Source organism: Sturnus vulgaris, chromosome 8 (genome assembly GCF_052056855.1).
Source record: "Sturnus vulgaris isolate bStuVul1 chromosome 8, bStuVul1.hap1, whole genome shotgun sequence".
Lineage (NCBI taxonomy): Eukaryota > Metazoa > Chordata > Aves > Passeriformes > Sturnidae > Sturnus > Sturnus vulgaris.
Window position 1 is genome coordinate 22,982,283 of NC_142250.1, and position 12,549 is coordinate 22,994,831.

The window sequence follows — 12,549 nt, forward strand, 5'->3', positions numbered from 1 at the left end:
AGCAGAGATTTTTGATCTAAAGTTCTCTACAATTTGTCATGAGGGCTATTACCTGACGTACGGCCAAAGCATACTTTATCCCTAGGAGACCACCATGTCTCACTTCCCACTGTTCCTGTGTAAGTAGCTTCAGGAGAACATCCACAGTTTTATGAACACCAGTTTCATTCATGTGTTTCAGTACCACTCCCAAAGTCTGAGCACAAGTCTCACGTACTGGTGCCACTACCTAGGAAAAAAGTAAACGACAAAACAGATACTTCTGCATGAAATTTGACTTAAGAAGAGCCAGATGACCAAACCGTTATACAAACAAGGTCAGGTTTATGTATCAGCTACTTTTTAATAAGCATCTGTGAGCAGTTATAACAGGCACATGCAGTAGCACCACACAAGGCACAGCCAAGCTGCTGCAATGTAATCTGCAGAAGCCTGCTGATCTACCTGTTCATGAAAACATAACAAACTTACTTCATCTGAAACAAAGTCTCCAAATCTGTCTAGTGCAAACACACAAAGAAGTCTAATAACCAAATCTTCTAGCCACTCCTGATGCTGCTGAATCATCTGTAAGAACAGAAAAGTTCAACACCTTGACTACATTTATTCATAAAGCATTTCTGATATGCTTACTTGAGCTAATATCTGTAAAAGACATGACAACAAATGTTCACATTGACTCAATAATGTTCTCTTGCAGAGACAGTCCAGGCCAGTAGTCAGCACTAATTCAACTCACCTGGATTATTACAAATATCATAACCTGGTTGTTTTCTTCTCTAAAAACACAGTACCTTTATCAAAAGGCTAGTGTCCTGCTTTCAGCTGGGACAGAGTTAGTTTTTCTCAGTAGCTGGTACAGTGCTGTGTTCTAAAGTCAGTATAAGAATAATGGTGATACCATACTGGCGTTTTGGTTGTTGCTATATTATTAACAATTTATTATATTTATTCATTATATACATATATATTTTATTATACAGAATTTCCATAAATAGTTAAGAAATGGTTTAAGTATTTTATTATAGAAGATTGTGTTATTATTATCCAGCCATCTCCACGAAACAAATACTATTATACAAGGAAGGAAGGAGAGAGAAGTTTTTGCTTTCCCTATTACTAAGTATGCTGAAGTACACTGATTTACATCTCCTTCTTCAACTCTCTAAGCCACAAGCTCTTCCAGCTGCTTTTACAGCAGGAGAGTCAATAGGAATCTGGATAAAATCCACTATTAGTAAACATACAATTACTGTCAGGATATTTTTAAACAATTGTTCTCCTTATAAAAAGACTATTTTAATTCCCTTTCTCGTAATAAAGAAAGCAGGTTGATAAGAGTCCTCTTACCATTCAAGCAAGTAGAGTTAGATGGTCTGAAACACTACCAGAGTTACATAATTAGCTTGTCAATTTTGTTTCAGGACAGCCTTACCAGGACTTGAAAACAGTATATGCCAATATGGAAGCTAATGTTCAATAACTTTATACACAACCAATATATTAATGGCTAATTATACAGTGGTATTGGGTTCTGCACAGGCCTTTTAAAAACAGTGTTTTGTCAGTGCATACAGTGATGTCATCCAGATGCTTCTGAGAAAAGTCTTTATATTCCCCCACATCACACACCTGTTGCAAAGTATTTTAAAGAGTCACTTTTCTAAACTTCATTTAAGCAAAATACTAAGCCTACACAACTGGAAACTTACCTCCTCTAAAGAGCTATCTCCCATTTTACCACCACTTTTACCATGAGCTTTAAGTATCTCTCTCAGTCCAGTACCTGCACCATGTCGAACCTAGGAAAGTGAAATATAAAGTCAGTTTAAAATACTAGGGAACAGAAGACAAAACCCATGCTGGAAAATTGAAATAATACCACCGTGTTCTTAACAGAGATATTTCATGAGCTGAAGAATTAGCACTACTTAGACTTGTGGGAATTATTACATCAAATCACATATTAAAATATTCACTTCTCCAAAAATCAACCTCCTTTTGCTCAAATATTTGCCAGCTTATGAACAGAAGCAATTAAAAACTGCCTCTATTTTCTAACATGTTATGATATTTGCAGTAATGCAGCCAACATTCATTTACTTTTACCTCACTATGCTATATGGCACTAGCTGTCAGAGAAGTCTGAAGATATTACTGGTTTTATTAAGTTTACAAGCTAAAGCAAATCTATTATTATAGTTTCAAGCACTTTGTGTTTAATATTTTTCTGTAACTCTGTATTTCTTAAACAGAGTTTGGATCCTCACTGAGTATTCTGCAGTCTGCAAAACAAATTTCTGGGAACTACTATTCTGCATAACTTACAAACCTGCCTTGCTTGACTGGACTTCAGAAATACGTGAACAAATATTATGGGAAAGCAAATTACAGGCACTTGCATGTTCTCACCAAACATGAACAGCTGAACACACTAGGAAGAGTTCTGGAAATAGCAAAAGACCAGCAGAAAGATGTGCTAAAGACACACCTGTTTCTGGTATTTTTGATACCTAACTGGACTAGTAATCAGCTTCTCAAGGAAAGTTCACTCAACAGATATGCAAAGTTGCAAAAGCAGAGTTTTGAACCAGGTTCTCATTGAGAGGCCTTTACATAAGTTAGAAGAGAATTAACTATTTTTTTTAAGAACAGTTCATATACATGCTTGTTGCTTACATTTCATTTCACAGCAGTAACAACTAGAACTGAGTACTTGGTAGCTCCTCCCTTCATCAGAACATGAAATGCAAATATACATGGCCCCTATGTACAGCTCAGTGGCTGCTGGTTAAAGCTATAAGCAAGCCAATAAAAAACAGCCACAGAGTCCAGTCTTAAAATTCCAATTGTTCATACACCAACAGTTGATTTGGTCCAAGATGGCTCATAAGCTAGGTTTTACAAGTCAAAAAAAGGAGACTTTGCTAGTTAATGTCTCAGCTTCTGCAAATACAAACCAACAAGACACAAATGTACAGAGGAAATAGCAGTAGTAGGATTCACCCTGCCTGACTTCAACTGCCTGTAAGTGTAGCAAGCAGTCTGAAGTAGTCACCCAGGTGACCTCTAGACATTGCAAGATCCTTCCAGAGAAGCATCTTTAAACATACATTTTGAGGCAGGCTAGCCTGTTTTTCACCCAGAACATTCTGTAATAATTATTCTGTATTGATCTACTTCCCTTATATCAAATGTACAAAGAAAGCTATGAGAATGTCTACATACCAGAAGACAAGTGGACCTGGCCTTCAACTGCAAACAGCCTGCTTTCAAATAAGGTGAGACTTTTTAGCTCAGATGCAATGATGTGCCACACAAATATAATTATTCTTTTTCTGGGACCAAAATAATTGTGCTGCTACATATGATCTATCTCTGTGTTTCCAAGTTTGAGAGCAAATTGGCTCTGCCCTTACTGACATCACCGAGACTGCTACAGATACACATAAGGATGTTAGAGTTGCTGTTAGCATTCAACCCTTCAAAAGATGAACTTAAGAAAATGAAGTTAGTTGACCTTCTGCACAAGGAAGTTAGATCATTATCAGCTACTTCATATTTTTACCTGAAATTTCTACCAAAGTTTGTGGAAAATTGTATAAGGACTGAACAAAAAGGTGAGTAGAACCATTGTGAATTTTGAAAATAAGTGGTCTAAGTAACCAAACATATAGCTTTTGTAGTTACTAAAGGATTGATTCCCCTTGCTTTTCTACTAGCTTAGTATCAGACAAACATGCCATTGTTGCCAGCAACAGATTCACATAATATTCCTCAAAGTCTTGATGAATCCAAGTTTGTTTTAATTGCTTCATCTTTTTAACCATAGATTGATGTGATTTTATTTTGCTTGAATTTCAATACTCCCATAATTTTCACTTCTATAATGATGGCTTTTCATATCTTTCCCACTCTCCACAACTGCACATTACACATCTGTTTTCCATTCCCCTTTAAATGAGTCTTAAAAAACATTTAAGTTTGCTAAAAGGAAATTTGTCTCGGCTATGTAATCTGTATGCATAAATGATTTAAGTTTTGGTATCTGGTAAAGTTCTCTTAAATTCTACACATACAGTGTTTGCATTTCTGTTGAAGCCCTTTTTAAAAACCTTAATAGTCCCACCTTAAATAGTGCACGTGTCTTACCTCCCAAGAAGGGTTAAAGAGATCATTGCACACCTCTTCACAAAAGCTTTCCAGAGGCCATTCATTTGCCTAAATCCATAAAGAAATTAAGTGTGAGATTAAAAAAAAAGAATCAAACACTTCTTACATTGTTATTTTTGCATACTTAATAGCATACAAAAAAATCCCAAAAGAGCACTTTGAAGAGTACTTTTCATCATTACTGGGCAGAATTGAAAAAACTATCTTCTTCCCCAGTTCAGAAACTTCACTGATTAGCACTGGATCTCTTAAGAACTTTATGAAGTTTGTGTTAACAGTGTAATCTCTTCTCTATGGAAATTAATTTTGATGTTCTGAAATTCACCTTTCCTTTGGAAATCATGCTAAGAAAGAAAATTAAGCAAAGTTTCTCATTTAACCCAATCATATTTTAAGTTTATGAACTTTGCCTTTAAAGAACATAACAGACAAGTGTCAGTTTGAAAACACTACATAACAAAATTGGGTCAATGAATCCAGCAATAAACAGCACCCTTTTCCAAACACATTCCACTTCCTGAAAACCAAAGCATATCCACTACTCCAAAATTTCCTACAAGAAAACTGACATGGCTGCAGAAAGGAATTTTTACTACTATTAGTAAGTTCACATCATCACATACACAGAGCAACTGAAAGATAGCTAGCAACCAGCAGCTATTCAGCCTGTAATTATCATTAATATATCAGATTAGTTTTCCAATCATTTTTATGTAAATAAAAATTTAATTACTGAACTATGACTGGAAATTATTTTTGTAGGATACAGACTTATCTAGATAAAGTCTTCTCAAATAAACTTCATGCACCATTTATATTCTATTTACCACTTCTTAATTTTTAGCTTTTCAGTCTTTTGAAACAAATGCAGTTTTTTCCAAGACTAAGGTAATTGTTTTAAATCTTCCAACTATTAAAGATAAAACTTAATTCTAAATAAAGCCTAATTAAAGTACAAAGATTAAATAAGCATTTGGAACAAATGATTTGTGGCTCACTGTAATCCTACCATGTAAGTGTTTAGCACAGTTTTCCAGTTTAATACCCAGGTCTGACACCTGTAGCCACCTACTCGTGTTAATTTGGGTCACAAACTGCTACCAAAGGATGAAATGTGTTTTCTTCCTCAATGCTGTCACACAGTTAGAAGCTCACTTGCTTCGTTGTATAAAAGTAAGTTGACCATGACATTCTTCATTCCATTTCTGTGAATGCTAAGATGGCTAAAGAATTTGGGCATATGAAGGAGTTTTGTTTCAAATTTCTCTGCTAAAAAACTGAATGATCATTCCTGCTAACAGCAGAATACATCATACCTCTTCCTGAGTATTTTCTACCAATGTTTTTGAGTCTGTGGCAGGCTGGCTGATGACAACATTTGCAACTTTTCTTCTCTTTTCTTCTGGCTCCCCATCAGTGCTATCATTGCTGAGAAGGAGTAAGTACATGTTTATGAGTTAGAAGCATGCTCTAAGGGAAGTAATTACATCTACAACTTGCCATAAAGTATGGCAAGAATACAAAATAAAGAGGTGTTAACACTGAAATATGCAAGATAGGTAAGCTTCTACGTAAAAACCAAACATGCAGTGAGTAGACAGCAGAATGCCGTCCCAAATTCACAATCAGTCTCAGATTTTTTTCCAAGAAACCCAGAAATTCCTAAATAAGATCAAGAATTTTGTTCACCACTAGATGACCACTAGAACACAGCAGATATGATAATATGTCACTATAAACTACAGTGAAGAACACAGCACACATCAGAAAACTGTATTCTAAATTTTTGAAATCCCCCATTTTCATGCTTTATTATCAAGTCATATTTAATACCAGGGACAAATCACACATTTCAGCTGTAGCATCCCATTATGTCAAGATGCCTCTGAAGCTGGGTCCTCAACAAAGCTCTCCTGGGAACAAGCACTGCATGCAAACTTTCCACCATCAGCACAATTAGCACATAAGAGATTTAAGATGCAAAGACTGTAGGAAGTTTCTCAACAGATAAATCAAATCACAGTCTCAGCTTAACTGAAATAAAAGGAAACCAGTTCACTATTATACCTCTTCTCATTAGCTTCCACTGCATCTCTGGATCTTTGCTTTGCAAATAGCTTAGCCATTCTTTTGGCTTTATTCTTTTGTCTACTGCTCATACCAGCTCGAAATTCTGAGTCAATTAACTCAGCAGCCTGAAGAGTCTGAAAGAAAAGTCATTCATTGTCAATTCTTCTTACAATGAAGTCCTGAAAAATTCTCAAACCCACAATGCTCTCAACTTTCCCAACCCTCCAATTCCAACATTTCAGCAGTTTGACATCAAATAATACTAACAAGCAACTACAGGATATAAGAACTCAGAAGGCCAAAGCATATCACATTAGATGCCAATCTTATTTAAAATATAAATACTATAACCACACAAGCTCAAATTAAGGAAACCCACTGTATTGTTCCTTGCAGTGAAATAGCCCGAGGTTTTACCTACAGGTTGTTTGTTTACTAGTAAAACTGAAGAAGGAGAATAGTCCAAATCTTCATCATTGAACAGATCCTCAGTATTCATTCCAATGGCAGCACCCATATCTAAGCCAAGTTTCTTTTGCAGCAGTTTCCTCTGTCGTGCTATCCTCTCTTTAGGATCAATTTCACCTTAAAAAGGGGGTTTTAAAAGAAGATGTGTCAGATTTCCAACCAGGTATTTTACTGACTTGCTCAATGTACATAAAGCCAAAATTTACAGGATTAAATTGTACTTGGCTAATACAATCATCTAAAGCAAATCACCCTCATACCTAGGAAGACCTTTTCTGCTACTTTAACTACACAAGTACTTCAACTGTAATCAAGCAAGGTTCGTTCTGGAAATTAACAGATGCCACCTCAAGAATGTGTGAAGTTTCAACACTAACTATAGAATACCTAGACTTTGGGAGCACCTGCATTTACATAAAGAAATGTAAGATTTTAGCACCCAAGTAGAATAAACCCTCCAAACAACCCAAAACTTGAAGCTGGTAGTGCTGTCAGACCTCACTTTTTACATGTACAGTACAGAAACCTGTCAGGAGGGGTTGATTTTCTGCTGTTTTGGTTTGTCCGTGGTGTGGTGGGGTTTTTGTTTTTTATTTTCAATTATCAGCACAAACTTTTAAATAGATGACCAATATAAGCACGATTTTGGGGCACACACCAGGTCGAGTAGTAACCAGTACTTAATATAATCTATACCAGTACATTTTTTTAAACTACATTTAACTGACAAGCAAATACAAGTAATTTGCATTCTTTATAAAAATATTTCTCCTTTCTAACATAACCTTAAGAATAATCGTCAAAGACTGCTAATTCTAAAGATTATTCAAAGTTACATTATGTCCATTCATGTTGTTTACTTACTTGAAAAGGAAAGCTGCTATAAAATACAGAAGGGAAAGCAGACTGGACATTTTCCCATGAGTTAAAAAAAAGCAGCAACTAAAGATTTTTTGCTTCATTTTCTTATTTTTTGATTTTTAGTTCTTATTTATTTTAGTTCTTTTAGTTTTTTATGTGAAATCGTGTGACACTGGGATAAATATCAGGCTTCTATGAACCGAAGTGTTGGGTTTCATTAGGTGAGGTGAAACATGTACACCACTTTATTAATCTAGCTTAAAAGATGGCAAGCAATAAATTAGCAACCAGGCTGAAGAGACAGGACACTGCTCAAGTTACAGCAGCCACAGGTGCTGCTCCTTGCTGAGCTACTGATCTTCTGTGTATTCTGCACAGAATCCATCACACACAGGGAACAAAGGAATCAGTGCTACACAGTCAGATTCTTATCAACAGTATTACTTAATTCAGTGCAGAAACGGGTAGATTGTCTGGGATTAAGAACAGGGAAGTACAGTAATAACAAAAAATACCTTAGATTAAAATAATTCAGTACCATTACAGTGACAAACCAACTCTCAGCTAAAAAAATATTAGACAAGTCACTTGAAACAAAAAACATCACACATGCACTGGTATTTGATCTTCCAACTTTGTCAGTCTTATCACAGTATTTTTCATGCAATCTTTCTATACTTGAAACCTTCAAGCTTTTAAATAAACCATATCCTACTTCTGTATGTGGGAACACTGTTTAGGTGAAGAATAAGCAGTAATAGTGCCTGATCCTTTTTAAAAAGTCTACAGAAATCTCTGATGCTTTTTAAGGTTTCCACCCTTTCTTCCCCACTGTACACATAGTAATAATGTTAACCCAAACAAACAATACACACCCCCTAAAAATTGTGTTACTTGAGGATGAAAATACAAACCACTTGTGCTGGGGAAATTTTCTGTCATTATTTCTTAACATTCTGAAAACTCATGGATGACTAGATTCATAATGCTGTCACAACAAATTTTTTTATATCAGTAAATTTTCTTGTTTGCAAGTAAAATATAGATACCTGATTTATCATCTTGGACTTCAAATTCTGCACCAGCAGATCCAAGAAGGGACGCCCCATGTTTTAACAACCGACATATATCAAATCTGTCAAAACGCAACCGATCTGTTGAAGGTGAATCTTCATTAGGACTTTCTGAGCCTGGTTCTAGGCAGGAAATAAAAATAATATTAAGGACAATGTGATGAAATTTTTGTTCAAAATTCTGGCAGAAGATTAAGGAAAAGCAAAAGATAATATCTCTCCTGCAAAGAATCATCAGACATACAGCATTTGGATTCACAAAGTATAAAGGCTCAATTTTCACAAAGATAGACTGAAATAGGTCACTAAATGTACCTGAACAGAAAAAGAAAATAATGCTTTTCCCTGGATAAATTTAGCATTTTAAAATCTTGGACACTGACCTACCACTAAGCCTTCTCTATACACACAGGGCTAGCTTACAGTTTTGAACTGCATATGGCTCACAAACAGTATCACAAGTAGCCCACCAACACTGCTGCATATCCCTACCAGCCAAGCATCCAAAGTGGGCAAGCTAGAGAGTGATCTAAACAGGTGTGGGAGAAAGGGCTGCTGACACCTAGCTGTAAGCTCTTGTCAAACTACTTTTTTCTCAAACACACAATTAACTTTTCAATTTCATTAACAATCTGATTGGCAGATATGCATGAACTGGACAATGCATCTAAAAGGATGCTGTCTCTAAGACTAACAGGTTACCCAATTTCCATGTACAAGAGGCATGCTACAAGTAATCCTTGAACTAGACAAGTGAAATGAACTTGGTAAGATAGAGTACACAATAGCAGGGTCCCCACCTGCAGTAGAAGGGGTTGAAACTAGATGATCTGTAAGGTTCTTCCCAATCCAAACTATTCTGTGATTCTGTAACTAAATTATTAAGCATATGGATAAATATGATTTACTGGGAAAGAATTGCTCTGGAAAAAAGCATCTTTCAATAACCTGAATATCAATGTCCTTAAAGACCTGCCACAAGTGGATAGAGGGCATCCAGCAAATATAATAACATTTAAAAGCTTCTGGCAAGGATTCATATAAAAGAATAAATCAAAAGAACTAGGTTAGCAGAGAGCTGGGGAGAACATCCTTTTACAAACTGAAAGGCAGAAGTTAATTCTGGAGTCCTTTGGAGATCAGTGTTGGTACCAATTCTTTAATCAATGGAAAGGACATTCACTAATGCACTCTTCTCCAAGCACACACGTGACACTAAACTCTTTTGGGTAGCCTGTGCCCCCATGGAATCCAAGGAGGACACTCAGAACAGACTAATGGGCAAATAAGTACATAAGGTGTAAAAATGAATAACCTAAACCATGCCTACAGAACACTGCACTAAATAAAAATCTTGGAGGCATTTCTGACAACTTTCACTGCTCAATAAACAGATGAATACAGAAAGGCAGAGCAGACAACGAGTACTGGGTCTCACCAGGAAGGACACTGATGACAGGACAAAGCACATCATTTTGTCACTGTGTAAATTTCGGTACTCTAGAGATATAGGCAGACTGAGTGGAGTTCTGTGCATCTCAAGGAGGAGACAAGTAAGAGAAGAGAAAGCACAGAGAAAAAGTTATTTAAAAGACAAAGCAGCTGTCTTGTGAGGAAAGACTGAAGAGACTGCAATCTTCAATATGAAGAGAAGTTGTTGGAGGAGAGCAAATATGATGGTTTACAAAAATAAAGACAATGGACAAGGAAAATGCAGAACTTGCTTGTCAAATTCAAAGCCAACAGAACTGGGAGGCACCAAGTGAAACAAATATGAGATCATCTCAAACAGATGTGAGTTTCATTGTTGCTATTTTAGGGAGCATGCGTGTGTTTTTAAACAAATCAGTGAATTTCTGCAACTCGGGCCACAAAGTTGCGAGCACAGACAGTACTAATGAGTTTGGACAAAATCACTTAGTCCACAACTCAACAATTAAGGAAACTAACATCCCAAACATGATGATTCCAGATGAAAAGAAACAGAACAGACTTGAGTAAGCTGCCATTTCACCTCCCTCAGAAAGGTGCCTGGATTAAGGGAAGAGTGAAGAAAAGAGTTTCTGCAAACTATCTTGACAAAGTTGATCCGTTTAATATTTTACTAGCTACTCCTTTTCTTTATAAAAGCTTTATGAGGGTACAAAGCACAAGCACAGGAATTCTGGAAGAAATAAAGGTCAGAATATCTAAAGGCAAAGAGGTTTAACTACAGTCCCACTTCACAGAATCACACAATAGTCTGAGTTGGAAGGGACCCAGAAGGATCATCAAGTGCAGCACTTAAGTGGCCCATACAGAGACTGAACTCATGACCTTGGCCTTATTAGCACCCTGCTCCAAACAACTTACATGCAAATAAAAGTCTACACTCATAAAAAACCAAATGACATAGATGGCTTGCAAAGTCTCGTATCACAGACAGTTTGCATAAGATAAACAATGAGTTATACACAATTAATTTAAGGAGCACCTTGTTTTGATCTTGGAGTTGGATTCCATTCAGGTACATTTTTCACTATTGCTTCAACAGCCTGGCCAGCCGCAATGCGAGTGTCCCAATTCGTACTTCTTAAATACACTAACACCTTTAAGGAGACATTAATAGGTAAATAAGTATTGGCCTAAAATGTACTTAAAAAAAAAATCAATCAGCTGTTATGCTCTATTAAAACACAATTACTTTAATGCAATTAATTAATACAACATACAAACCAAGAAATGCCAGCAGCCTTTTCTATATTGCTCACTGCTTAGCAGAACACTCGCCAGAGCCCGACCTTAAGACTCTGTAAGTTATATTTAGTCCAATCTGTTAAACTGAAGCTTTATTTCCTCCAGGTACTGAACAAGGCTTGAGACATGTTTTTATTTTTTTGGCTGGTTGGTTTGTTGCTGGCTTTTTTCTCTACAAGGAAGCATTCAAAATTGATTAACAGACCTTAAAACCCTGAAGTCATTTAACCCAAGAAGAGATAAAACATGGGTCACTTGAAGCAATAGATGCTCTTCTAAACTAATTTATCACTATGTCACACAGCTGGAAAAACTATTTATTTCTCTGAAAGCAGTTTGATAATCATGATTCCTTGGCCACTCTGCTGATAGCATCAATTGTGATGAGAGCACCTGGTTCAATAAGAATAGAAATGAGGTTACTGAGCCATTTCCACCTGTCAGATGCAGACTATTTTTGGTGGTTTTACTAGACTTGGTCAGATTGAAGTCTCAAACTAATGGAAAACTCTTCCCAATTTCCAGCGCTTTTAAAGGCATGCAGCTGTCGACATTTTTAATGCTTTATCACCCAAGTAATAATCTTTAAAGGCAAGAGCAGAAATCCTTAAAGGCAGTAGAGCTTCTCTTTATATAAGAGGGTCTGAATAAATGCTGAATATCAATACTGAATGCTAAACGAAACCTCACTTATATAATAATTTCAGAAGCTGACAGAACAGCACCTTTAACAGAAGCAGCCCCTAATTTTCTTCATTCTCATACTTTTGAAAAACACAAGACCACAATGCATTTTCTCCTTCCCACAGAAGCAAACCCCTTTAAACTAGTTTTATTCTCACCACTGAAGTACTAGGGAAAAAAATATGCTTACTTTAGATAAGAGATTATTCAGTTCATGAGGATGCAGTTTCACTACTTCCCCAAGTTGCTGTGCAGCTGCTTTTCTTGTTACTGGTGTTGTACCGGTGTCCAGTAAAATAAAGAGACGATCGAGCCTAAATGTGATTGACAAAAACCAAAAAGTTATGCTATTCATAGTTCAGTAGCCCATTTCTATTAATATTCCCCCACATTTTTCAGTTTATATAACGAAAAGATGTTTGCCTGAACATTGTCAGTTGGCAGGGTGAATAACGTACTTATTTTCTAATAAGCACAGCTGTTC

General features: G+C 36.3%; 1 protein-coding gene across 1 annotated transcript in view; it reads right to left on the reverse strand.

The window, feature by feature from the left end:
* The window catches only part of BTAF1 (B-TFIID TATA-box binding protein associated factor 1), a 41,142-nt gene that overhangs the window by 19,649 nt on the left and 8,944 nt on the right, over window positions 1-12,549 (reverse strand). The window contains exons 2-11 of the mRNA XM_014875374.2: window positions 12,256-12,379; window positions 11,119-11,233; window positions 8,622-8,768; window positions 6,665-6,828; window positions 6,241-6,377; window positions 5,490-5,601; window positions 4,153-4,221; window positions 1,713-1,802; window positions 472-567; window positions 53-229 (exon numbers count right to left, since the gene is read on the reverse strand). Coding sequence (XP_014730860.2) covers window positions 53-229; window positions 472-567; window positions 1,713-1,802; window positions 4,153-4,221; window positions 5,490-5,601; window positions 6,241-6,377; window positions 6,665-6,828; window positions 8,622-8,768; window positions 11,119-11,233; window positions 12,256-12,379 — 1,231 coding nt within the window. The remainder of the gene's footprint in view (window positions 1-52; window positions 230-471; window positions 568-1,712; window positions 1,803-4,152; window positions 4,222-5,489; window positions 5,602-6,240; window positions 6,378-6,664; window positions 6,829-8,621; window positions 8,769-11,118; window positions 11,234-12,255; window positions 12,380-12,549) is intronic.